At 43.0% G+C, this 27575-nt stretch overlaps 1 protein-coding gene across 6 annotated transcripts; it reads left to right on the forward strand.

The window, feature by feature from the left end:
• Positions 1-3759: 3759 nt before the first annotated feature.
• POPDC3 (popeye domain cAMP effector 3) lies at positions 3760-24915 on the forward strand. 6 transcript variants are annotated; one of them, XM_074536556.1, is made up of 5 exons: positions 4457-4592; positions 14294-15034; positions 16724-16832; positions 17608-17783; positions 18195-24915. In XM_074536556.1, the coding sequence occupies exons 2-5, from the start codon at positions 14544-14546 to the stop codon at positions 18253-18255; spliced, it is 837 nt and encodes a 278-aa protein (XP_074392657.1). In that variant the 5' UTR covers positions 4457-4592; positions 14294-14543; the 3' UTR covers positions 18256-24915. The 6 variants fall into 6 exon arrangements, with proteins under 6 accessions (XP_026652736.2, XP_074392657.1, XP_005493069.2 ...); XM_074536555.1 differs by adding an exon at positions 9565-9686 and having other exon boundaries at positions 4467-4592; positions 17608-24915; XM_074536553.1 differs by adding an exon at positions 5040-5234 and having other exon boundaries at positions 4482-4592; positions 17608-24915.
• Positions 24916-27575: the final 2660 nt, after the last annotated feature.

Below are 27575 nucleotides of genomic sequence, written 5' to 3' on the forward strand. Positions count from 1 at the left end.
GGTCTAGAACAATCCAAATCTGAATTTCCTTTTTGTCATACAAGCACTTACTGTGCCCTATTTGCCAGCTTCTGCACACCCTAACCCTAACCTGGACATCCCAGCGTCTGTGGGACACACCTGGATGAGGCAGGGATGCCATGGGGCAGTGGCTTTGACACAGTCCAGCTTTAGTGCTATCTTCCTGATTTCATTCTGTAACTTGGCATTAAACTATATTAGCTGCAAAGTGGAGACAATCTTGAAAAAATGCAGGTCTTTCCCACACTGAGTGCTCTGAACACTGGGCTTTCTGTGTTTCTGCACCCTTTTGTCCCAGACAATTCTTAGAGCCTTCTCTTGTTCTTGCATTTGACATCAGATGAAATTTTTGCAGGGCTCTAAGTTTGAGGGCAAGAGCAGAAGGCCCTGAGCCAAATCCTGGTTCTGCTGTGGTCCAGCCCAGCCAGGGCTGTGGAAAGTGCCCTGAGCAGAGTGACTCTGGCCACATACAGAAACCAGAGAAGGCCATCTACAAACCTAAACACAAAAAAAGTACTCACTAAGTGAATTTAAACACCTCCTCCAGCAGCAGCCACTGACTGGGATTTGTGTATTTTTGTTACAGCCAAATCCTACACTGGGTACTTATAGATAATAGTGTTTGAAATGAGCTCAGGATGGGAAGAGCCAGTTTCCAGAAGGAAAAATCTCTGTGGTCAGGCTGCTTTGAGGCATGAAGCCACTTGGACAGTGAGCTATGTCTCCCAGACTCTTCCTTACGGAAAACTGCGTGAAGGAGCAGCTAAGGCTCTCCACCTTAACTCCACACTTAAGCTGAAGGTACTGAGATACTCAATTCCAAGTCTATTATCTCAGAGCCTTTACAAGTGGAAAGCCTTTACCTGGCAGGGAATGCTGTTAGTTGAATGACATTTTTAAAAAGGTTTCCAGTTTGAATTTTGCTTAGTTCTGCAGGCTGGGTATGATTGGAATTACAGTATTATGTTGTGTTATGACATAACTTGATGATGACTTGCTTGGAAGTGTTAGCAACATAACTAGTTCGCTATAAAAATGCAAACCTGATTCTATTTACTTCATTACTCACAAATAAAGGGAGGAGTTTCATTAGAACTCGGCTATACATAAGTCTTCTAAAACCTTTTCAAAGTACACAGAAAGTTTAATTCTCTTTCCAAAATGACTAAGAGCTCCTACAGAAGAGCCCTCTTATGACTACCTGGGAAGAACATTACATCCATAGTGGAAAAGAACATCACTTCTTAAAGAGGTAATTCATCATGCCACCTGCTATCATGTCCCCATGCTTCATAACTTATTTTTATTGACCAAGGACAATGTAAGGAAAGAAAAATGCAGTAGAGATGTATTAAACATTTAAAAAGTCTAATAAAATAGAAAAAAATCTTCCCATTAAACAGTTATTGATAACTTCTCCTCTTGGAGGACAGCATGATGCAGGGAACACCATTACTTTACTTCAGAGATAATGCAGAAGGCAGCCATCTGATGCTGTAAGTCAGACCCTCCTTAAGCACTTGCTGAGGAAATAGATGGGCCTGTTTGCTAGACAGTGAAATCACAGACTGAACTTTCTTTTCCCTCTCTCTGGGGGAAGTTGCCAGCACACCCAAGGGAAGGTCTGGTGCCAGCTCTAAGGGGGCACTTCTGGATGCCTGCTTGAGTAATCCTGCCTTGGCTGCAGCAACGGTACAAGAGGCATCTGGAGACAGGGCAGCAGAGAGGCCAACAAACAGCAAGGCTTTCTGCATGTTTTACAGAGCTGCCAGGCTTCTCACACAATGAATCATGTCCAGGTACAGGTGTGTCTAAGGTCCAAAAACCCAACAGCAGGTGTGAGAAGAGGGATTTACAAGCCATCAGAAGCTCACCATGCCCAGACTCGTGGCTAAGCAGTGGGACTGGCCCAAAGATGCCTGTGCAAGTGTTCAGGTTCCTGTCCAGCACCACTGGAACTAATCTTGCCCTTTTTGCTATGCCTTCCCAGCTGGCCCCTGAGGCCCCTTGGCCAGCTGCCGTCCCACCCTCTGTGCAGAGCATTTGCCACAGCTGAGCCTCTCTTGATCCAGGGCCACAAAGTCTCCTACAGCTTCTCGAGTCCAATGTTGGATTTCTGAACCTTACCACAGGCTCCCTTGTAAGGCTGCCTCTAAGTATGGCCTTTATATCTTGCCATCCTGCTGCAAAGAATAATATTGGTTATAATTTGGCCTTACACTTACCAGATTATCTGACCTTTTAGAAACAGACTTTTTATATAAGTACAGCCAGCAGTTTAAAAAATATCAGCATAGTCTGGTGACTCAAGTTGTTGGTTCAAAGCACACTGGGCAGAGCCAGTCTCTCTGTACCACATGGTGGCTTTGCCATCTTATTATTGCCTCTCTTGGGTCTCTCATCCAGGTCTGATTTCCAAGGCTAGATTGAGAAGGTCATTTGTAGTATCAGTGCTTACAGCACTAGATAATATTGACATGGAATTGACTGTGTTAAAATAAAAAATAGGATAGTGGTTCTTGTTCCTTGGTGATCTATATATCTGTGGAAGATTATGATGGCCATTGCTTCCAACTACAACTCAAAAAGTACCTTACAGATATGCCATGAGTATTGCCTTGCTTCTTTAATGGTGATTAGAGGGAACATAATTTAATTGATATAACAGTGGTTTATTGGAATAATGTAATCTCAGTAGATACATAGCTCGAATAAAACACTTTAGAGTTCTTATTTTATTGTGTATTTCCTCGTCCCTTTGTTATCATTCCAGTGAAGAGTAAATATAATTATCAAATTTATGCCTAATGCCACTGGGTATAAATCTAAATAAGTGCTTTCAACTGCAGCCAAGTATAAAGAACAAAAAGGGGAAAAAAACCAAATCAGTATTGTCTCAGTTTTGCCAGTATAGGAGTCTCTCAACTTATACTACTAAAATTAAACTAGTTGTGAAATAGCATAAACTGATATATATATCTATACCTATATGTATATATATTTATGCTATTTCACAACTATATATATATATATATATCCTGCTAAAATTAAACTTAGTTGTGAAAAAGCATGCCTGGAAGGTAAGTATTGGAGCTACACTGCAAACCCCTTTAAATATTTCATTAACTACAAGAACCTTAATACATACTCTAATAGATATATAAAAATACTTTTTTCCCCTCAAAAATAATAAATATAAAAATACATACGGCAATCAGATAATGAAGATTTGAATATATTTAATTCAGGACAACTGAAAGTGCTCTGGCTCGTTGTTTTCTCAAGTTTTAAAAGAATCAATTATTTCAAAAATGTATGTATCATCTTCCCTGGCAAACATGGAGATAAAAAATCTTTGAAAATAAAGAACCTCCTCGGGAAAGCAAGTTCTCAGAAGTGTTTTTACCTAGAGCAGGACAGGTTGCTCTGTCTTTTGACTCCTGGAGAAGATGCTCCCAGTGCCCTGCCCTGCATCACCCTGCTGCATGATGAGCGTGCTAGCCTGCCCTGGGACTTCAGAGCTGGCCACACACCCGGGCTTCTCCACCGTTACTACTTAGAACATGTTATTGCTTATGCTCCAGTTCCTGACAAATAGCTTCTGTAGTAACAGGAATTGCGCATTTAATAGGCTGTGGGTTTTTCTGTCTTAACAACTTGTAAATCTGCCTCCTCCTCCTCCCCCGTCAATAAACTCTCTCTCCCCGAGACACAAAGTAGTGACCAGAACAAGTGCGCAGCCAGCTCACTGAAAGGCTCATGCAGTGACACCTCTGTGTTCCTGGGGAGGCATTCGCTGCCCCCGAAACGAAGTAAATGAAAACCGGGCATGAACGGTGCGCCAGCCTGGTGATGAAGGCGACCCTGAAGGCGTCCTTCTCCCTTCTGAAGAAACACCTTGCTGGGGTGAGTAGGTGAAAGAGAAGAGAACTGTAATTTCCTTTATTCCAAACCCGAGTTGCAGACAGTTTAACCCCAGACAGCCGCGCCAGGAGCGGCAGGTGTTCCCTGCCCGTCCATCCCGGCACCTGGGCTGCGCCCGCAGCGGGTTTTAAGGGGCCCAAGTTCAAGGTTCTGCCGTCCCCGAGGGCTCCCCGCCGCCGGCTGCCCCGGCCTCTCCCGTACCCCCCACAACAGCTTCGGTGCCACCGGCGGCGCGGGAACCCCGGAGAGCGGGGCTGGGCCGGGGAGCGCGGCCGCCGCCTCAGGAGAGGGTGTGCGGGACGGGCGGCAGTTCCCGCCGCCGCGGCTGCCCCGGCCCGGCCCCGCTCCCCGAGGATCCCCCGGAGCTCTCCTGAGGCTCCCCCGGAGCATTCCCTCGGCTCTCCCGGGGCGCTCCCGGGGCTGCCCCGCGCCCTCAACCCCGGGCCCGGCGGAGGCGCCTGCGCGCTGCGGCCGCTCGGTGCCGGCCCCGCTGGCGCCGCCCGCAGCTCCCGCGGCTCCTCTGCCTATTTTAGTCACAGCCGCGGCTCCGTGCCCGCCGCGGGACGCGGAGTCGCCGGCGGCGACGGGCAGCAGCCCCAGCCCGTCCCGTCCGGGCTGCCCGGAAACTTTCCCGGAGCGCGGGGCAGGTAAGCGGTGAGGGCAGGGCGGGGGCCGAGCCGGACCGAGCCGGGGCGGGCAGAAGCCTCGGCGCTGCCTCCGCCCGCCCCCCGCCGGCGCTGTCCAGCCCGGCAGCGCTCGGAGCGCCGCTCGCGCTGCCGGGGCCGGCGGGGCCGAGCGGAGCCGGGGGCGCCTCAGGCACCGCCGCGCTCCGGGACGGCCGCGCCGGGGCAGGGGCGGCGGCTGAGCGGCGGTGCCGGGAGGGCTGCCCGCCCGTCCCGGGATTCGAGCAGGGTTACCAGGGGTCACTGTCCCGGGAGGGAAGCCCTCCCTCCCGGCGGGGGTAACCGGAGCTCCCGAGCCAGCCCTGGCTGAAGTTGGAGAGCTCTGTCCCCTCTGGAGAGGAGGGGGCTCGCTGCCCAGCGCTGCTCCTCGCCGGGGCTCGCTCTGCAGTGGGATCCTTCTCTGTGTCCCAGGTCAGGGTTTGTCCCGTAGGACAGCCGGGTTTCTGATTGTGCCCGGGTGCTGACGCTCATTGACAGAAGAGCTGGCTCAGGAGTATCTCTACTTGTCACACAACCACCTCGGGATCCGGGGATTTCTTCCTGCGGCTGGGGCTTTGCCTCGTAGCCTGGCGTTATTTGAGTCTTCTCTCTCTCCATCAATTAATGGTAAGAGCAGATGAACCCTGAAATCGCATTTGCAGTTGCTCCTTTCTGAAGATAGAACGAGCGACACAAAGCACTTCCCTTCCCCAAACTACAGTTTCTTTTTGCCAAACATATTCTTCCAAACTCTAATATTTCATCACATATTTTTCATCTGTTCTATAAATCTTTGTGTACCTTTAGACTGTCAATCACTTTATGGGCAAATATTTTATGTAGCAGATCTATTGTAAGACTGAATCACTGATAGTGTTACAGAGATGTCATTGATGAAACCTGGGTTCCAGAACTAGGGCTTCTTGCTAACTTTGTTGTTTGATGGGAATATGATTGTACACATACAAGTTTAAATGTCTTCATTGACCACAGCAAAACAAGTGATTGTTTCCACTTCTGCAGAACTGGTCCTGTTCAGGCTTTCCACAAAATTCTGTGTGGTGCCAAATAATAAAGTGGCTAAAAATGTCAAGGTTTAAAGAAATGTCTTGCCTGCAAAATAGTAAGTACAGTGCAAGTCCTCTAGTGAAACAAGCAAATGGTAACTGTGGCCAGTTGCGGTTCTTGACAAAAACTTTGCCTTCACAGACATCTTAAAGCTCTTATGACACAAGTTGAAAACAGATAGTTTATTAAGGATTCAAGAAAAGTATTAACTGAAGGTACATTTGATCTTTTTATTAAGTGTGTGGGCTCTTCAGAGAGGAGATTTTATTTTGTCCTTTGAGTGTGTTGCCCTACTTTGCAAAGGAGAGCTCTGGTCAGAGTCTCCAGATGATGACAGACAACCTGTGTTTGTGTGTTTGGGCTCGTGGCACATCCCCGTATGCCAGCTGTACGTGCAGGTATGGGGTGGTGAGCCAAGCCTCTTCTTTGGGAAATGAAGTCCATGCCAGGTGGTTGGTTTCATGGGAATACATTCCCAGTGAAAGGCACTCCTGCACCACACAAACTCATCTGAGCGGAATTCTGCAGAGTTCAGCTGCAGTTCATTAACCCACTTTTAAAGCACTTGTGAAATGTGCCTTGTGGCTGCTCTCTCCACTATTAATTTAAAAGTTGAACTGAAGAGAAGCTTGAACTTGTACTTTCTTTTGTGTCTGTTTTCTGAAACACCAGAAAACAGACAACCACCATTGTTTTTTGGTAATGCCATTCAATATTCAAGAGCCTTGCTCAAATTTATTCAAGTGCTGGTGATCTTAAAAAAAAAGTCTGATTGCCAGTCTGTATTCTAGGAGCAAAAGGGCTTAAAAAATGAGAGAGGAGATTCTACTTCTTAATTTGGTGGGAGTACCACATCTACTTATGGTTCATTAATTCTGATTCAAATTGAAAGAAAGATGTATTTTATTTTTCATTTCAGACACTGTATAGGTTATAAAATAGACAGCATCTTCAACATTGGCTTGCAACCACAGAGAGTTGCATTGTGTATTTTACAGTGATAAATGAGGAATTGTTGAAGTACTGGAAGTTGTGTATAGTTAGCTGATCTCTAAATAATTAAAGATTAAATAATACCAGTTTCACTGTATGCAGTGCTCCTAATGAGCCTCAGACTGTTCTTTCTCTATTATTGTGGAGTTTCTTCTTGTCTCAAGGCCTCCCTCTGCCTAGCTTTTTTCCACTTCCTAGAATGAATGATTAGTAGGAATTTAAGCAAATTGTAGGCAGAATCAGGCCTTCCCAGCTGCACCCAAACAAGCTCAGTGAGTGGAAAGTCCAATGAAACATCTCCTGTTGAAGAACTGAGCTTTGGAGACAGCAGCTCTGCATCTGCAGCACCAGGGAGATGGAGACAGGCCCAGCTGGGTGAGGAGCACAAGCAGTCTCTGTCCTGGTGCCGTTTGGTGGGGTCTGTGTGTGGAGTGCTGACCTCAGTGCAGAGGTGGCATTGGGGTGTCTGCAGGGCTGGGCAGCAGCTGAAGGGGCTGCTTGGTTGGACAGCCTGAAGCATGGTAGCCTGAATTCTGCCTGACCATGGCAGGGCTTTGGCCCTGGGTGGGAACCCAGGAAATCCCTCTGGCTGCCCTGGGGGCTCAGAGACCTTGGCATGGAGCCCGAGACCCCTGTGCCTTTGATTTAGCCCTTGGAAAAAACAATTGCCAACCTTTATGTGAAGAAATACAACTCAAGAAAGTTTAAGTAGAATAACAGTTAGTTTGTCATGGGGTGAAAAATAGATTTTTGAGGTTTTTAGAATGGGGCTTCCCAAGATGGAGGAATTTGGGTGTGCCTTGTCCTTTTTCCTTCTTCTTCCTAGCCTCCATCTTCTGGGTGATGTTGGCATTTTTAGATTGGTTTAGAGTAGAAACTCACTGTCTAACATAGGTGATAGGTATTGGGAAGTTATGGTAAATAATGTACACGTAGTTTTTAGTATAAAAACACACCACTGCCTCTGAGGCAGGCAGTGTGCCTCAACCTGACCTGCCAGACAGACCTGCGGTGGGTCAGAGAAAGGATGTTGTAGATAAGAAATAATAAACAACCTTGAGAACAAGAACAGAAAAATCCTGACTCCTCCATCAACTGCTGGGCTGGGAAAAAGAGGCTTGTACATATCTCAAAGTCACTCTGAGCAGCAGAGACTCTGAGACCTGGGAAGTCCTGCATGGCTGCTGGTCGTGTCTCAGAGCTGCCCTGAAGGCAGTGAAGCACCTCTGCTGGCTGCACATGCCCCAGCTGCCTGTTTTGCAGCTCTGAGCATTCCCAGAAGGAAGGATTACTGTCTGGGGGGTATCACATCACATGGATGATCTCATGTGGCAGGTCCAGTTTGGGAATTGCAGCCAGGCAGGCTGGAAGGGCTGGGCAGAGTGTGGTCTGACTGCTCTTCCTAAGGCCTGAGACACTTCACTTCCATGTGACAGCCTCTGTCAGAGCCTGATCCTGTGGGTGAGGCAGATGGGACATGAATGGCACACGGGATGCGTGCCCCAACCAAGGGAGTGCCAATCCATCTTCTCTCCTGCCCTGAGCCTGCTCCCAGTGACTCATTGTGACGTGTGTGGGTGGGTCACTTGCTGCCCTTGTTGCAGCTGTGGTGTTGTGCAGGAGGGACACAGAACTGCACTGCAGTCTCTCTTCACTCTGCCATGAGTGTTGGGAAGGATGAAAATTTGACAAGAAAGTCTCACAAATATGTATGCTTGGCAGAAAGTTTTTTGAATGTAGAATCTGAAGAAGGAATAGAAATGAAAGCAAGTTTTGATATAGAAGAAAATAATTGCTAAGCCAGTCTTACTGGATAACCAAGAAGGGAAAGGGTATGTTAGTTAGAAGGGGTTTTTGTGACTTAGAGCAAAGGATAAACCCACCTCAAACAGAATAATTTTTTACCAAGCAGAAAGCACAGGCAAACAAGCCTGCCGATGTTGCAAGTAGAAAACAGGTTTCAAAATTTTCCACTGCAAGAAAACTGAAAAACAACTTTTAGCTTAAACTACAATGTACTAACTTTTAGTGATTGGAGAATAGAAACATGAATATGGCAATTATAGCACTTATGATAGGCTATAGATTAAAGTTAAGGTACAGATTGGTTCTTCTGTATTAAGATGCTCAGCAAAGAAAAGTGTATAATGATTTGTAACCAAAAGGGTCTCCAGGCCTGCCTGCAGCTGGAGCTGACAGCTGTGGGCACAGGCTCTGTCACCCATGACCTTAGACTGCTGTAACCTTTTGGATGTAATAAACTGCATTTTGAAGAGCCTCCTGAAGTCCCACATCTCCCTTTCAGGCTCTTACTCATGAGGATGCTCACCCAGGGAGTGGGGTGCTGAGGCTTGGTTGCTTGGGTTGCAGACAGGCTCCAGGGTAAAGCATTCACATCCCTTTCTTTGAAAACCATTCACAGGAAGGGAATGCTGGCTCCGCACAGATGAAGATTTCATCTATAATGTCTACAGGAGGAATAATTTCAGAGATACACCTGTCTTCAGTGGTTTCTGTTGTCTAAAGTAGCTCTTAGTTGGTATCTGAGATAGGCTTCTGGATTTCTCTGGGAAGACCAGCTCCAAAACTTTCTAGGTATAAATAACTTTTTTATATCAAGTAACTCAAGACAAAAGTCCAGGAAACATTGCTGCGATCATCTAATGTGATTTCCTGTGGCATAAAAAATAGAATTGTAGTAAATAATCTTTTTAATAGTATACCCAGACTTATTTTAGGGACCAGAGAGCATCTTAACTTCTTTAATTCCTAGCAAAGGAATCTTTAAAGCCATCCTACTAATTAATTACCTTTGCTATGTATGCTTGTTTGTCTTTGAAATCTGAATATTTCTAGTTTTATAGTGACTGGTTGTCTTGATACTGTTGTGTTTTAGATTGGGCAGTCCTTTTCTTCCTCACCTTCCTGCCACCTTCCTGCAGGCTGCATTTTGTTGGTGAAACCTTACAAGTATTGTAATTACAGCTTTCTCTAGGATACAGTCTCAAGAAGTTTAAGGTAATGTAGCTTGTGTTAGTTGCTGCCCTGATTGCTGCATGCATGTTCTCAGCCTGAAGTGTCCAGGGACAGTGGATCACTGAAAATAGCAGGTGTACCTGCCCATGCTTGCCTGGAGGCACACAGCCTTAGGTTTCTCTAGATGCAGAGCTCTTCTGTGCCCTGAGTTAGATGCTGCAGAGCAATTAAGAGTTTGGCTCTCTTGGCCCCTGGGGTGTCCGGCCCCACTGCAGGAGGAAAGTAGTTTGGGGAAAGTATGCAGCACAAACAGGGATTGGCAGTGATGGGTGTCAGTAGGGGCCACAGAGAGGATTCCAGGGATGTAGGGCAGTGGAAGGAAGAGGTATCTCAATTGTCATTTGCCTTTACATTGCGTGTGAAACTACTTGATGAAATTAAGGAGCAATTTTTTTTATAATCTAAATTTGTTAGACCACATGTAATTTGTGAGCCTAGAGAGGGTGCCCAGAGCTCATCCCTGTGGAAGTGGGGATGTCTGGGCCAGGAGGACCCCCCTGGCTGGAGGGACTGCCTTGGCCCCGGTGGAGTTGCTGGAATGTTGAGCCAGGCTGTGACTCCCAGCTCATGTATACAGTGTGAAAGTGCTGAGGGCTTTCTTTCAGGGTACTTGGGATAAGGCAACTGAAGAATGGACTATTCAAACTCTGAATCGCTTTACTTTTGACTTAATTAAAAAAGATCAATGAGAGAACTGCTGATGGCCTCAGGGCTTTTAGGGTTTCTTTTTTGCAGGAATTATTGTGATCCAGACACAGTAACTAACACTCAGAGCTTCTCAGAGTTGAATTTGAATCATCAGTGACAAAAATGGGGTAAAGCACATGGTTCTCAAGCAAATTAAAAAGGTACATAATAATAGGTAATTCTTTGTGTGAACACTGCAGTGTAGGGGGGAAACACCCAGTTGAGGAGGGGGAAAGGTTGTAATGTGCATTTGTACAATGCAAACTCTTTCTGTTTTGACTGGTTCAATGTACTGTTTATATGAAATTTTAGGTTGCCAGCAGGTATTTATTTGGTAGCATATAAGGGAAATACTTCGTTTTCTGCTTTGAAACTCCCGCAAACTCTGTGATTTCACCACTTTCTGATAGCAACTCAGTCCTCTCAGCACTGCTGCTTGTTTTAAAGAAGTCCATGCCAGTGTACATTACTCACACCTCTAGCCTGCGCTGATTTTTCACATCACTTCATCTGCTCCTGCTGGAGAAGGTGGGATGTGGTGGGGCAGGACACTCTGAAGCATGTCAGTAATTCAGGCTGTGTTGGCAGGGCACATCTCCTTCCCCAGCTGGAGGACTCATCGTGCATGAAGCTCAGGTTTTGGCAGCCTGCAGATGTCAATGTGTGCCACTGTGATCATGGCAGGGATGTGCTGTGCACGCTGCTCCTTCCCCATGGGCAGGGCATGGTGCAGAAAGTGCTCAGTGTTTGCTTGGCAAATCACAGTTTTAGCAGCTTTAGCAGCCAAGACTCGTGTTTTAAATGCAGTTTCCTTCTTGCTGGATGATCACCACCAGATGAACTTGTAGCAAGAGCCGTTCAGCACAGCCAGGGCAATCGAAGCAGGACGTCCAACAAAGCAGGAGGCCAAAGCACCTCAGTGACAGGATGGTGTCCCCTCCAGGTGCTCACAAATGTGATGATGTCTGCTGTGCAGGATGACTCAGTTGGTATCACAGCTGCTTGGTTTTTTGGTTTGGGGGATATTTCTCACCCACAACCTCACTTACAGTAGATGAATGGCTTAATTAGCGTGTCTGTTCTGAAACCTTCAAGAGTTCAAATTTTGGACTTGCAGGAACTATAAAGAAAAAATGTGAAAAGCCTCATCTAGGCACTAAATACCCTTCAAAACTGGAAATTTTACTAAACTTATACCTGTTATTGTCCCTGCTCTATTTACAACTGCCAATGACTTTTAGCTCCCAAACATTAGAATAATTTCTTATTTGAGAAGAGCTGCATTCTCTCTTTCTGCCTGCAAGCATGCCTGCTCTTCAGCATAACTCTGAGGAATGAGTCCCATTTAGGAGTGGGTTTTGTCAATATTTCCAGAGGGTTTGGTTTTTCCTGCACACCTTGTGTAGCTCAGGAGAGTGTTGAGTTGGTAAGGCTGTGCTTTGGCCTCCCTCCTTTGCCCTTCCTTTTGCCTGGAAGGAGAGATGCCCTCTCCAGTCTGGGAGATGCTGCAGCACAGTAAAAGTTCTCATTGTGTAGAACTAATTGAATCAGTGGGAATTTTCCACACAGTTGTTTTGGAAGATAGGTCCAATTCTGAAAATGAACAAATGCAGAACAGTTTTCTCAGGACTTTGTTTTTGTGTGTGATGAGCCTATATCCGTGTCCTAGTGGTACGCTGTTCTTTCCAAATTATTTTGGCCCATCTTGCCATGAATAAATGCTTTACAGAAATGCTGTGAGCTGTAGTGTGGGCAGACTGAGAAAGGAATAAGTGAATTAAAAATTGTGCATACATTCTGTGAAATTACTATTGTGTTATGTCACATTATTGTATTGTGTGACATTACACAATGAAAAGATGCTTGTAATGTAAAGCAAATTACTGCTCCACCATGGTTTTGTTTGTGGCATTCATACAGTTTCCAATGTAACTCCTCAGTCATGGCTCCCTTCAAAACACTGATTTTTACTGTATTCTTTTAGAAATTAGAGTCTTCAGTAAAACTGCTTAGAGCAAAATGTTGGCAGGAGAGTAGAAGTATTAGCAATAATCCAAAATCACTATTATCAGTGATTCTGTTTTAAACAAACAATCAGTGAAACAAAAAAACTTCTGCCACTGATTTCTGACTGTGTAATGGAAATGCTGAGTGGATTCAGAACACAAGGTCTGGGAACTGCATGTTCCAGTTTTATTTTCTTTTGACTCAAAAATCTTACCCCATGATCACAGAAGCACCACTTAAAATTCCTCATGACCTTACCATACCTAGGTAACTTCTTTATAACTCATGCACCTTCCATCTCCCAGTCTCCAAGGGACAAATCCAACATCTCAGGGGAATCCTGTACCAGAGGAGAGTATCTGGATAAAGAAACAAATGGCAAAGGTTTTAGTTGTAAACTACCTTATTCTTCTAATGCTGATTTTTATGCTTACAGGAGGATTTTGAGCATTGTAATTTGGAGAGATTCTGTGCTCTTTAGCTCTGGTATTTTTATGGGCCAGTGACTTTCCTATCACCACTCTCAGAGAGGGAGAGTCTCCTCCTAACTTGTTCTTCTGAGCTCTGCTGCTCAGTTGTGTGGGATTTTATGTCTCTATTTGGCACCAGTGTTATTCACTCATAGAATTAATGTTGGGGTTTGAATAAACTTCAAAGAAGTAATGCTGTGGTGGCTAGGAAATATGATACAAATTTTCTTTATTAATTTCTTAGAGCTGTCACTGTAAAAGAAGCACCACTGAAAGCCCTGATGAATGATGCTGCATGCCTCAGTGCAACAGCAGTGCTTTTAGAGTATTGACTTCTGTGGCTCTTGTGAGGGGAAAAAAACCAAACTACTTTGATATTCTAGAGAATCTGATAATTTTGATAACAAGATAGTTCTTAGTTTCCTTGCCATTCTGCCAGGAAAAGAACCAGACAGTAAGGCTTGGGAAGGATTCAATACTGATTACACCACTAATATATTCTGGTTTTGCAATTTCTACCGTGTATAATCTCACACTGAGGTATGTATTTTTCTTTTAAAAGACAGATATGGAAAGCTAGTTTTGATTTTTTGTTTTTAGATTTATTTTGGAGTTTCTTTCATACTTCTTGGTTCTGTGTTTTCCTTTGAAAACTCTTAGGAATACATCACCATACGAAAATGAATACCATGTTTCACATTTTAGACTGTTGAACAATAAAATTATGTGGCCCATGGCATGAAATTCTATGATGTAGAACTTTGAATGTTGTAAAATTGCTTTGTAAATGTCCCTGGAGTCATATTTTGCAGGACTACTTACTTCATGTTCTAAAAGCATAATCTGTATCAGGATGCCTTTAGGCCTTGCTGTCTTCCCTATATATTACAGGCTTTTTTGCCTGTTATCCTTGGAGCAGAAAAGACCCTGTGACACTTGGGTTTCCCTTGTGGGTTTGGGGATGGAGTTTGCTGTCCCCAGGGACAGAGAGCAGAGATTTGAGAGAATGCTCAACCCATTAATGAGAATGATTTGACCAATGGAGGAGGTGAACAAGGAAGAAGAGTTCACTGTCTCTTCTTGTTAAAGAGCTGGGTAGGACATTTAAAAGGCTCTCAGGGAGCAGGGGCTGGACCAACAAATCCTTGTCAGCAGTGAGGCTGTGCAAAACTTGTCACAGGATGTTGTGAATGCAACACACAGCTTTACATGGATTCAGCAGCAGTTCAGTGATTGCTGCTCAGATCACAGATAAAGAAAACATGATCTTCAGCTGAGTGAATATTAAAGTTTGATCCTGGAATCACAGAGCTTCAAGAGTAATTGGATTGTAATGCAGTCTGTGGTTTAGGCAATAAAACTTTGATAAAATTTAATTGATGAAAATAATTTTATAAGTAATTCATCTCTTCTTCACTTGTCCAGATCAGATGAAGCTACAGATGACATGACCAAAGTCAAAACAATGCATGAAGTGATGAGAAACAGCACTCAGAACTTTAGCTTCTTCGTTGCTGGAAACCCTAAGTGCAACTTTACTACCAAGAGACCCTGACGTTATGTGATCACTGAGTACAGTTTGCAAGAATGGAAAACCAAAGGAAAACCAAAACTAGTAGCATCTCATAAATAAAAGATTTCAAGATTCAGCTGAATCAAAAAAACTATTCCAGCCATGGGAGAAAATGCAAGTTTTTGGGAAAGTCTGATATATGCACATCCTACATGTACCAGCTGGAAGCAAGAGGCAGAGGGATCTATCTACCACCTAGCCAGTATTTTCTTTGTCGTGGGCTTCATGGGTGGAAGTGGATTCTTTGGGCTTCTCTACGTCTTCAGCTTGCTTGGACTGGGCTTTCTCTGCTCTTCTGTTTGGGCTTGGCTGGATGTGTGTGCTGCTGATATATTCTCCTGGAACTTTGTACTGTTCGCCATCTGCTTCGTCCAGTTCGTTTATGTTACCTACCAGGTGCGGAGTGTTGCCTTTGACAGGGAATTCCAGGAACTCTACAGTGCTCTCTTCCAGCCTCTGGGGATTTCCTTGACTGTGTACAGGAAGATTGTCCTGTGCTGTGATGCAGAAGTGGTTACCCTGGAGAAGGAGCATTGTTATGCCATGCAGGGCAAAACACCTATTGACAAACTGTCCTTGCTTGTGTCAGGCAGGTTGGTATTGCTTTGTTCAGGTTTTCTGCAAATATCTTTATTTTCCTCTCCTTATTGAAAATGAAAGAAAAAAAAGGAAAAAGCCTGGTTTGTGTATTGTTTGTTTATTTTCCAGTACAACAGATTAAATATTAATGCAAGTAATATAAATATTAATAGGTTAAATACACTTGTCTACGATAGTACTAGCATAAAAACACAAAGCACAGAATCTGAAATAACATAAAGAAAAGATTTTTTTCAGGCTGCTGTGTCATATAATTTAACAGGTTAGGCAGATAAAGGGAATAAATGTGGATTTTCAGTGTTCAGGTTATGTCTTTCTGTCTATCTACTGCATAGCTGATGAGCACAGCATCTGGCCTATTTTTCTTTACTAGTATCATGTGAAATGGGACAAAAAGTTAGTTACAAAACTGAGATAAACTGTTTAATAGAGATCTTGACTTTGATATAGATTGCATTCAGTTGCTTTCAAGGGAGTGGGAGAAGGGTATTGATAAGGAAGAGACAAAGACTTAAAAGTGCCCTTTCATTACAAGAGGATGTAGCTGAGCCTTATCAAGACTTGCAGACCTGGGTCTACAGTTACTGTATACTGTGGCCTGTGTTAGAGGCAGCAAATCCACCTGAGGCAGCAAATCCACCTGTTTGTACTCCCTGTTTCCAGGACAGGCTTCTGGCAGCCTTGCTGATGCTGTTCTGGAGGGAAACACCAGCTTTTGTACTGTATGCAAAGCTGGTGCAGTCCCAGACCGCCCCAAGAGCAGGTGGGACACCCAGAGGTGATGGACACGGACTGTCCTTGGTGGGACACCTTGATGGGTGGGTGCTTTTTGCTGCATGGAACCTGTGGACAGCTTGACACTCAGCTGATTTAGGACTACCTGCAGTGAACAATATGGATTGTGGGCAGTTTTCCAGAACCCTGGCTCACAGAGTTCTTGGGAGCTCTCCAGGAAGTACCTCATGGAAGTTGCTTTTGGTCTCACCAAACGAGAGGTATCCATCCTTCTACATGCCCAGCCAGTTAGGGATCTCCCAGAGTTCCTGCTGCCCTTCACCATGGGGTACAGAGCTGCTTGTGTGCCTTCAAATTTATTTGCTATTTTAAAAGTAGCAAGGAAAGGAAGGTCTTTGGCATCTTCAGAAGGCCACAGCATTTACACAGAGATCCCACAATGCCAGGCTGTTCTGGCTCCAGACATGGTCCTGTGGCCATGTAATTCATGTTAAACATAGAGAGAGGCCTACCTAACACATGCCATGGGCATTCCTGCTTCCCACTCCCAATTTTTCCACTTTGTTCTCTCTAAAATGAGTATTTGCCAAAACTATAAGGAAATCCCATGGTTTGCAGGAGAAGCAGGTAAATGCTGTAATGGGCATTGGTCTTTCACCTCTTCAGTGCATGGTGGCCTTTTAATGGCAGAGAGAATAATGTGGTTTGAAAAAGGCCTGGAAAGATTTCCCTTTCAGTTGCATGGTTGTCTTCTGTTGTCTTTCAACTGGCCTGAGCAAGTTGGGTTCAAAAATATAATTAGGATAATTATAATTGGCCATTGATTGATTTTTCATGCTTTCAAAGCTATATTTAAATTCCTCAGATAGTAGAAATAGCAGAATCTTGTGGTAGTCATTGCTGGTGTACAGGTAGTGCTAACAAATTAACACATCTTATCTTGGTAGGATCAGAGTGACAGTTGATGGGGAGTTTCTGCATTATATTTTTCCTCTTCAATTTCTGGACTCTCCTGAATGGGATTCACTGAGGCCCACAGAAGAGGGAATTTTCCAGGTAAAAGTTAAGGGGTTTGGGAAGTCCTCTTTATCTGTTGGACTGGTTTTGCTGTTTGTGCCTTGTTACAACAAACAGGGGTTTTCTAAAAGCCAGTCTGGGAGGTTAATCTGGGAGGTAGGCTCTGTTGGCATTCTCTGCTGCGCTGATATTCAGCCCTGAGAAGCCAGGGTTCCTCAGGGTGGGAAGAAGCTGGTGCTGAAGGTTTCCCAGTGGGAGATGAGCCAGGGGAGGACTTGCCTGGGCCACAGCTTGGCACGGGTCACAGCACAGGACACGGTGTCAGCTGCGGTGTCCCTGCACTGCTGTCACTCGCCTGACACGCTGGCTCCCGTCCCTGCTGGATCTGATGTCTGCTGTCACGAGAACAAATGGCATTTGTGGAGAGCTTTCTTTAGACCTGCCTTTTCAGCTGAGGCTGCCAAGAGTGGAGCAGGGAATGCAGGGGTGAACCAGGGGCATCCATGTGGCACTGAACACGGGATGCCATATGGGCACAGACTTATTGTCACTGAGGTTAACTAGATGTGATCACTTAGTCCATAGCCAGTCACCTTTCTCATTTGTGTTTTGCATACAGTAACTTCCCACACAGAATCACAGAATAATGAGGTTGGAAGAGACCTCTAAGACTGATTTAACCTCCCAGAGCTCTCTGGCTCGGTTAAAAGTCTCTAATTGCAGTAGACAGGTTCTGCTGGGAGAGGGGGGTGCCTTCTGAGCAAGGGCAGCAGCACTGCCTTGTCACCTGGCTGTTCAATTCTCTCTTCTCCAGGTAACACTCACAGCAGAGACAGACTGTCGGTACGTGGCCTGGAGGAGAAAGAAGCTCTACCTGCTGTTCGCCAAGCACCGCTTCATCTCCCGCCTCTTCTCCATCCTGATCGGGAGCGACATCGCCGAGAAGCTGTACGCGCTCAACGACCGGGTGCACGTGGGCCAGGGCTTCAGGTACGACATCCGCCTGCCCAACTTCTACCACGTGGCGCTGCCGGAGCCGCCCCCGGTGCTGCCGCCGCCGCGCCCGCACCGCCTGCAGCGGGGCTCGCCCCGCCGCCCGCCCGCCGCGCCCGCCAACTGCGGCTCCTTCCTCGCCCCCTCCTAGGCAGGGACAGCCCCTGCCCCAGGCACTCCTCACCGCGCCGGAGGGAAACGGGAGCTGGCGGGGCAGAGGGACAGAAGCAGACGAAGCCAAATTTGACTGACAAGTGCCATTAACTGTTATAAGTAGAAAAGCTGCCCATTTTTTTAAAAGGTTGCAGAGTTCACAGGTTGGGCTAGTTGCTGCCGGGGTGGAGTTCTAAGCGTTTGTTATTGTAACCACCTGTCGTTTTCATTAACTACCTGTCGTTGATGGTTAAGAATTCCCCCTTTTGTCGCGTGGCATCCTGCTGCTTCCTGGAGGATGGCATCCGGAAGGTGAAGAGGAGGTGACTCGGAGTTAGCATGGAAATGAAATCAGAGCCAGCATGCAACGAGAGAAGCCCCTCACCAAACCTAGCCAAAAACCCCTAAAAATGAGCCAACACAAAATTGACAAATGAAAGTGATGACTAGATGTGAGGAAGAGAATCTAATATCTGCTAAGACCGTTTTTAACCCTCACCCTAACCTAAAAGATGTCGGCTAGACAGGACCTCGAATGTTGAACCAAAAAGCGCAGGATCTCCCGATGCTGGGGTGAGAACGGAACCCCCAGCTCTGCCCACAGACCAGTGGACAAAGTTGCACTCTTCCTCCTCCTCAGTCACTTCTGGGAGCACTGGCATGAGCGTGAGTTGGGTTCTCCCCATCCAACTGCATTTTGACTGTCTGTGCAATATGTTTACTTTCTGTTGATACTCCTTCATCTCTTTTGTTTTGGAGTAGAACAAATCATAACAGTATGAGGTCTTATTGCAATTGTGATGGCCTCTGTTGGTTGTTTTTTTTTTGTTGTTGTTTTGTTGTTGGTTTGTTGTTTTTTTAATGCAAGCCCATTGTAATTATATTTTCCTAAAAAAATTTTGTCACAATGAAGTATGGTCAGAATAGTCAATGAAAACAACCAAGTTGTCTTCAAAACATAGCAACTGGTTTATAATGTTCTTTTTTATGCCATGTGAACATTCTCTCAATTTACATTAATAATGTTGCACAAAAAAAGACCAAGGAATGATTGCATTGAATTTATTTCTTAAAGAAATGAAAGATTTTGAAATGCACAGCAAGATGGTTAAAAACCCAAACAAAACAACAAATTGTGTCCCATGAGTAATTAGTTTCTCTCTGACTGTCCTTAAGAGGTAATACGTGAAAACAAACATAAGCGTCATTGCTGGCATTAGAAAAATGCAAGAGCTGTGACTGCTGCAAACACAGCTTAGGGAAATGTTGTGTAGCATTTCTGATGGAATGTGATGCTATAGGACCTGGGATTCTGCAGTGTGTGCCCTTTGTGACATGTACAATAAATAATGTTAATCAATCTACTGCCAAACCATTGGAGTTTGTTTTATAATATTCCTTTTAACTGTGTTTGTCGGGAAGAAACTAAAACAGCTGCAGCAATAAATACAATTTTTAACTGACACATTCTTGTTTAGCTTCCAGAGTCACTTTTCTGTGCCTATGAAACTCTTGATTCAAAAGATGTTCTCTCCCTAATTCTGTGGTGGTTTAATGACATAAGGGAGCCTCAGATTGCACTTCAGTAGGAGAGAGTTCGTTCCGACCCTCGGGGTCACTGTGCCTTTGAAGAAAAGTGTCCAAATGTCTTTGCTAACTCACCTTCCTGCTGCTCTGCCTGATGCCTGCCAGTAATCAAAAAGTAAGAAGCATTACTATTTTATGAGAATGGATTGCTGCTTGATATGTCTGGAAGTAGATAATAATTTTAATATTTTAAAATTGCTGGCTTGTTTGATAGGATGACCCCTGTGTGCTTCTCTATGTGTGGGTATACATGTAAGTTCAGATGTTGTGAGTTGTTTCTGGAGGACTTAAAATGATGATACAATCTTACACTTGGAGGATAATCATGCTGTATGTATAAAAAAGCTGTTAGGAGTGACGTGAAACACAACCTGTTTGAAGGACATTTAGTGTACTGTTTGAAGGACATTTAGTGTAGAGCAGATAAGATTGCACAAGTTTTGCTTTTAGCTTTATGTTGCTTCCTCTGAGAGGAAAACCAGCCAGACGTAAATACCCCAGAATGCAATGTGATAATCCCCAAATCATTCTCATAACCCTTCCAGGCAATGTATTCTGTTTGTACTGTTTAATGCATGAAGTCCCTGAGACACAGAGCTACATTGTCTTGGCCGAAAGAGAATTGGAAAAAATGCAAACAGTTCACTGATGGCTCTAAATGACCTCTTCAGATGATAACTAAGGCACAAAGTGCCAGAGGTTGGCAGCATGCTGTAAGGATGTACATCTGTGTAACAGTCTACAAACATAAAAATATTTTAAATGCATAAAAGAGATCCTATTCTAGACTTAGGTGTAATAGAAATAATTTATTAGTGTTCTCCTTGGTTTTCTTGGATATTTCAGTTTGACCTATTTATTAAAGAAAAGTTGTCTTTACTAAATTCTGACCCTGCTGAAGTTAATTAGCTTATCTTCAAATTAAAATAAGACAAAGGAGTCTTACTCACCCAGTTTCTATGTCAAGCTTATGTATTCTATTTAAGCTGTAGCATACTGCTTAGAAAGATACTGGGGAATGATGGGTGCTTCATGACATACTTTGATAATTTTTTGTTTTTTGTGACTGTTGTATGCCTTGGTTTCTGTCACACACTTTCCAAACACAATCTTCTGTGATGCTTTTCTCTGCTGCATTTGGTTACTGTCAGAAATCTCTACCAGGACGTGTCTGAGTCAATATCTGAACACACTCTTAGCTAATCTTGTTTAGGTGTTGCTACTGTGCTTTCTGGGCTTTGAGTCATTTTTTAAAAATTGTTTCTAGTTTTCCGGTATCTGTTTGAGACATGACTAGCAGAACATTTGAGCTGGAAAAATCAGCTGTAAAATAGATGTCTACAATAATATAAGTACACACAAAAGGGCTGGAAGCAAGACAGAAGTTCTCTCTACCTCTGTTTTTATTTTAATCCTGACAGTACTTCTAAAACATACAGTGAAATATGCTCTGGAATGCGACTCATAAAGTAGTGTTTTGGGAGGGCTGTATAATCTCCCTAAATGAAGACATGCTCAGGATGATGACAGTGAAATTAGACAAGTTTTGTGAGATCATAAACACCCAGTCATTAGAGAGTTGGGGTTGCTCAGCCTGGAGAAGAGAAGCCTCCAGGTGACATTTTATTGCTGCCTTTCAGTACTTAAAGGGGCCTGCAAGAAAGATGAGGACAGACTTTTTATAGCAGAGCCTCTTGTGATAGGACAAGGGGTAATGGCTTTAAATTCATTAAAATATTTAAGGATATATTTAGATATAAGGAGGAACTTTATTATTATTTTGAGTGTGATGAAACACTGAAAAAGGTTGTCCAGAGAGATGGTGGATGCCTGGTCCTTGGAAACCTTCAAATTGGATGGAGCTCTCGGCAACTTGATCTATTTGAAGATATCCTCACTTATTCAAGGGGATTGGGCAAGATGGCCTTTAAAGGTCCCTTCCAACCCAGACCATTCTATGATTCTATGATTATTTATAGCTTAATAAACATTTGGAGCTAGATGAAGTTCTGACTTGAGCATCATCCAATTTATGCCCGTGTTACAGCTCAGAAATAACTTAGTGACATGACCAGATTCCTTCATAATTGGTTTAAACAAGTGGATGCTTGAGTCCCTGCTGCTATCAGTGAGTCCTTTTCTTGATCCTGCAGTGATTCCCCTTTACTCACATTTTACATTTTTACCAGTTTCATGACCTTTTGTGGAATTATGTCTACATTTATATGCTGCTATAGGTAAGAGTGGCAGAACCTGTGCACGTGATGATGTGGTCATTCATATTTGTGCACATGATGTGGTCATTCATCAGTTGATTTTTATAAATTTTTGTAATTATGTGGACATCATGTTGGAATTGCCCTCACAGCCTGCAGAAGGGTTCAAATTTGTATCAGGTAAGAAACTATGGCCTAGGACAGTCCAAAACAGAGGGGGAGGAGTAGAGGAAGAGACAAAAATATTTCATACAAATTGTATCCAAGAGAAGTTTATTTCAAATTGGACTTCGGACAAATTAGTTTTGAGTGCAACAATATGTAGTTAGAGCTTCAAAGCAAGTCTTGCCTACTAAGGAGCATGGGACTGACCCTGCAATTCTTTCATTGTGTAGTATTTTAACTACTAATAGTGGAAGTACAGGTAACAGGTTCCATCATGCAACTACACTCAAAGCTACAGAAACTATGGAATAACCAGAGGATACAGCCCAATGTACTGTTGTAGCTAATACACTATGCAAGGCAAATTTAAAGTGCTTAAAGAAACAGGTTCTTTTATTCAGCTGCCTGTGATAACAGAGGCTGTGCTTTGTGGCTGAGGAGGGGCCATCCAGGATCTGTTTTCAGGAACTATTTTCCTTGCAACAAAGCAAATTACACACATAGAGATATGAGCTCTCCTAGGATTAAACTGGGGAAGCTGAATACATGCTTGGATGATATTGCACAGATTTTCCATACCACAAAAAAGACATATGCTTGTAGTAATTAAAAAATATGTTGTTGCTACATTTTCAGGAAAAAAGTGCTCTACAGATTTTGCTTATTGTGAGTGATAAATATAAGATATATTTGGTTTCAGTGTACATGAAGTATTAAAACACAATATTGTGTTGCTCATATGAGCTGATATAGCAAACCATGTGTTGAAAGTGAAACAAATCTGCAGCTCTTTATATAGAAGAAAACTATTTGAATAGGAAAGAAAAAATTAGTATCTGTTTGCTGAATTCAGACATGATCAGAGTAATATTTTTCTTTCTATTCCTGTAATAATTAAATGCATATTTTTCCTCCCTAGCTGTTACTGCATAACAGATTTTTTTTAACTATACAACAAAATAAATACCATATTATACTGATTTGTTAATCCCTGTTGAAAATGCTTACCTTATTTATATTAATATTCATTAAAATATAATAAGTTCAGGGCTTGTAAGGAAAAACACCCTTTCTTTCTGTCTAATTCAGATTAACTTTCCTTTCTTTTAGACTTTTTTATCCCATCAGTTTCAACTTGCTGTATTTCTGCTTCTGTGGGAATGAAAAGATGTATTGAACTTGACATGTAAATGAAGCCACCTCATGGTGATGAATCAAACCATGTAGGTGGAGCTTCATCAGCAGGAGTGTGTAGGAGAAAGGCAGCACAAGCATGTCATCACTCAGCTCTGGATTTTTGGGGTTGTGTCCCAAACCATGACTGGCAATGCCCTCCTAGAGGGTCATATGGCAGAGGGTTTGGCCAGCAAAGAATTTGGACCCAAACCATCTTTCTGCAAGGTACAAATATTGTTAAACCTTGCTCCGGAGTGGGGGAAAAAAATTGGGACTTTCCCAAAACCTTGTGAGAGCAGAGGGATTTTATAGCAGTTATTCTTCTGCTGTGGATTCACAGGCAGTATTTTTTAAGTTTTCAGTTGAACTGCAGTTCCTAATTTGAGGGATCAGTGGTGTATTGTAGGAACAGGACTATGTCACTACCTGAGTGGAGTTTTGAAGACAAATGGTGATAAAAGATGACCAAGAACTAAGACATCAAAGTCATATAAATAATCAACTGCAATAAAATAATGGTGATAAACAACTAATGGTGATAAATAAACTATTTCAGCAGTGAATCCCATATTTTTCATTGTATCCACTAGTGACTCTCCACCTAAACTTGTCTAAATCTGGGGGATATAATAATTTTCTGGGAGTAAAAGGGAGATTCGCCCAAGAAAGACACTGAGACAAAAATCCCATCTAATGGATAAATGTTTTAGCCATGTAACTGTATAGAAGTGGGCAGCACCATCCCCTTTACAGAAACTGCCCCTCAGGCAAGCATCAAAGCATCTCAGGTCAGTGAAAGGAGGGGAGCAGGTTCCTGCCCCCAGGCAGGGATTCTGTGGGATGATCCCAAGCAGCCTGCAGGAGTGTGGGCTCAGTGGGGATGAAGCACACACATCTCTTTAATATTTCCCTGTGTGGGTTTTAGGATGAGTGCAGGACAACCCAGATACCCAATGCTGCACTTGAACTTCCTGAATCCAGCTGTAGGATAGGGGTGGGATAGTGGCAGGTAAGATTTGGGATGAGTATAAAAGACATTAGATATGAACCTGTATCTTCTCATATGTGCTCTCTCACACTGAGTGAATAAAACACAGCTTAATCCATAACAAAAGTGAGGCAAGCCAGTTCACATCTGCCAGCAGTCGGGTACCAGCAGTTCCTACAGAACAGCTGTTGTGCAGGAATTCCTCCCTGCTGTGCTTTGGTCATCTCACTCTCTCACACTGAAATCTTTAAAGCTTTTATGGAATCCACTTGTATTAGCTATTCCATTTTACTAAGAGAGAAAATATCCTGAGTACTTATTTTGAATATGAAGCAAAACTGTCCTGTTTTCATTTACAGAAAATTTGAGTCCTCTCAAATTATACTTTCAAGCAGATCTCACTAGTGAGGGGAATGAAGTGCTTCTTAAAAACAGTCAGATATCCAGCACTCTGCTCTATTTATCACTGGGTCTCCATTTTATTGTTTAATTACAGCTTTTTAAAAATACAGTGTTCTTACAGGGAATATGTTCATTATTTAAAGAATTAATGAGTAAGTACTCATAGAAAAAATACAGGAAATACTGCTACATAAAATATTTTTACATTGGTTTTAATTTTACAAACTGTTAGTATCTTTTTGTTAACTATATTGATTGCCATTTAGTTCCAAAAGTGCTTTTTACAGTGATCTATGTACTTCAGCTACATGCAAAAGCAATAATCACATATATATGTATGTATATTGCAGTCTGTATCCCTGCTTTTTACCCTATATAATAGGGTTTTGTTAGTTGATTTTTTCTTTACAGAACGAAGAATTATAATAAACATCATTCAGCAGACTGGTCTTATTTATTCACTGGAATTAGAAGAAAATATATTTTAAAAAAGAAATCTGTGTTTGCCTTTACTCTTAAAGATCAGGGTAGCAAGGAGCAGTTGATAGTCCTTTACAATATGCACAGTTTATTAAATTTAAACAAGTTATCTCTTTCCATTTCAAAGTTCTTCTGAGCTAATATGGTTCTCTTTTCTTTCCCCTCACTGTGTACTATCTTCACTATCAAATCATCTATGCTTTCTCTGTCACTTGTTAAAGTAATTTCTTACACTCATGTTCAGCCTCCCCCTACTTCTCTTTTGTCATTGTTCCTTAAGTTTTTATGTTAGGTTTTTTATTTTATTTTTTTTTAGTTATGTCTGTCTAGAGATGTTAAACACTTGTTATTTAGTTCTTTTTCATATCTTTATGTAAAATTCTAAGTCCTTATCAATAATTTCTAAAATTCCTAGAAAATGGTTGATAGTGATACAAATATGCAAGACCCTGAAGGTTCAATCCTAGCCTTTGCTTCTCAAAACCAGCCACAGTAGATATTAAAATGCACAGCTAAAAAAGGATCAACGCTGTAGCAAAATATTAATTGTCACTGTACCAACACCCAAAAGCATGCATACATTTGTACTCTGACAATATCTGTGGTTCTTTTGGTCTATACAGACACAGACTCACACAAATTCATAAGGATCTCTGCAGAGACAATGTTGAGAGCTGCAGCTGAATTGCATTCACTTCAGGATTAGTGCAGACTTCTCTCCATGATTGTTTTGAACTTTATTTGTGCGTGGAAGTTGTCCAAAAAAGGAACAGAAAAATCACAGCCAGCTCACCCAGTGCTGCCAAATCTGCTGTAGTGGGGACCCCTAAAAATGGGCTGTCCCCCAGGGAGGGGACAGATGCAATGCAAAAGCATGGCTCCAACTTGTCTTCCAATTTTGCCTCACGTTAACAGAGAGCAAAGTGTCGATAACTATTTGAGTTCCAGGCAATGTGGTCAGACTCCATATTTGGTATTCCTCTACTTGCAGAAAGGCAGAAAGGAGTAAACCCCCTGGGACAGGCTCCCATTGTTCCCCAATGCCATTAGCAAGCTGTCCTGGCAGGGCAGTGACAAGTGTGCCATGGCTCTGCTTTAGGAAATCCAACCTGTTTTATATCAGCTCTCCTGTTTTTTGGGGGGAATCATGTGATTTAGGTAGAGCTAGAGCAAGCATAGCAGGCCCTTCTATCAAGTCCCAGAAAAATCACAAGCAGTTCATAGAAACTGTTCACTGAGCAATTTCAAATAATGAACACACAAAGTGTCAGCAGGGAGCTGCTCATGCATAATTTGGGAACAGGAATAATTGTTCAGTGTGACTGAATAAATTGTTTACAGCACACAGTTTAGATAACTTTAATGGCAAACAATTTTACTCTGTCCTTATACCTCAGGATCATGTACCCTTTAGATAAACATCTATGTCAACCATCTGTTAAACTTTGAATACTTTGATTATTTTAGAAAAACGTTGGCTCCTGGCTCTAAGCTGGCCACAATCAGTTACTATGCTATTAGTCAGATAACTGGAAGCCCTGGGATGTGGTGTTTTATATCTTGGATTCAAACAAGAATTGTATTAACAGGAGACACCCTTCCTGCAGGTCTTGCATTGGAAGAATTGCCTGACTGTACATCAGAAAGTGTCTGTCAGAGGGCCTGAGGTAAACATGCACTGGAATGCACATACTCCTGTTAAATAAACCTCCAGAACACTAAAGAGCTGAGAGAGTATTTGTCATTCACAATCTCTTCCATACAAATTTCCTTCCAATAAAACATAATTCTTGAGGATGTTTTCAGGCAAATCACATATAAATAAAATTTCTGTGGAAAATGTGTGTGATTTTTCAGTTATACAGCACAAAATTTCAGCAGGTGGGATGGGATTTGCTGGTGTATTTCATCCCACTCCAGACAGTTGTCGAATACACCCAGGATGAATTGCTTTCTAAAGGAGCCCACTTACAGACCCTATGGAGGGAATTTAAAAGATTAGTTTAGAGTAGATGCTGAGTACGCTTCCTGAAACTATAAATGGAAACATTTCATAGATCTTGCCATTGTCTGAAAATAGCCCTGTCAGCCTGGCACATCTGGGATCCTGAATACAAAGCATTTGTTCTCTTTAGTGAAAACTTTGCCTAAAAAAGGCTGTGACATTGGGCTCTCATTTGGAAGAGGCACGGTGCTTGCAGTGTCACAAAAAGTTTCTTCCTCATCTGCTTAATAAAGTTTTCCTTTAAGTTTATCTAAACTAAACTGAGAGAAAGGAGGAGAAGGTTCAGGTCTCAGCTGTGCCTCTGAACTCCTGCCTGTCCTCTTCTGAGGTCCAACACCTTCCTGCATTATCAGCAGGATGACATTTTCCCTGGAATACAGAGGAAAAGGCAGGCACCAAGAGATTAAATACACTGTTGAGGATCACAAAGCTGGCTGCTGGAGATAAGGAACAAGACTGAGCAATTTGCAACACCCACGCGACATTTTCTACTGTGGACTATTATTGTGAAAATAACTGTATGATTGGAGAAAGTACTTAAGCTATCAAGAATCTAATAGCAGAAGAAAGGGAAGAAGCTTACATCAATGAATAGCTAACAAAATGCATCAATTCAA

Source organism: Zonotrichia albicollis, chromosome 3 (genome assembly GCF_047830755.1).
Source record: "Zonotrichia albicollis isolate bZonAlb1 chromosome 3, bZonAlb1.hap1, whole genome shotgun sequence".
NCBI classification, from domain to species: Eukaryota; Metazoa; Chordata; class Aves; order Passeriformes; family Passerellidae; genus Zonotrichia; species Zonotrichia albicollis.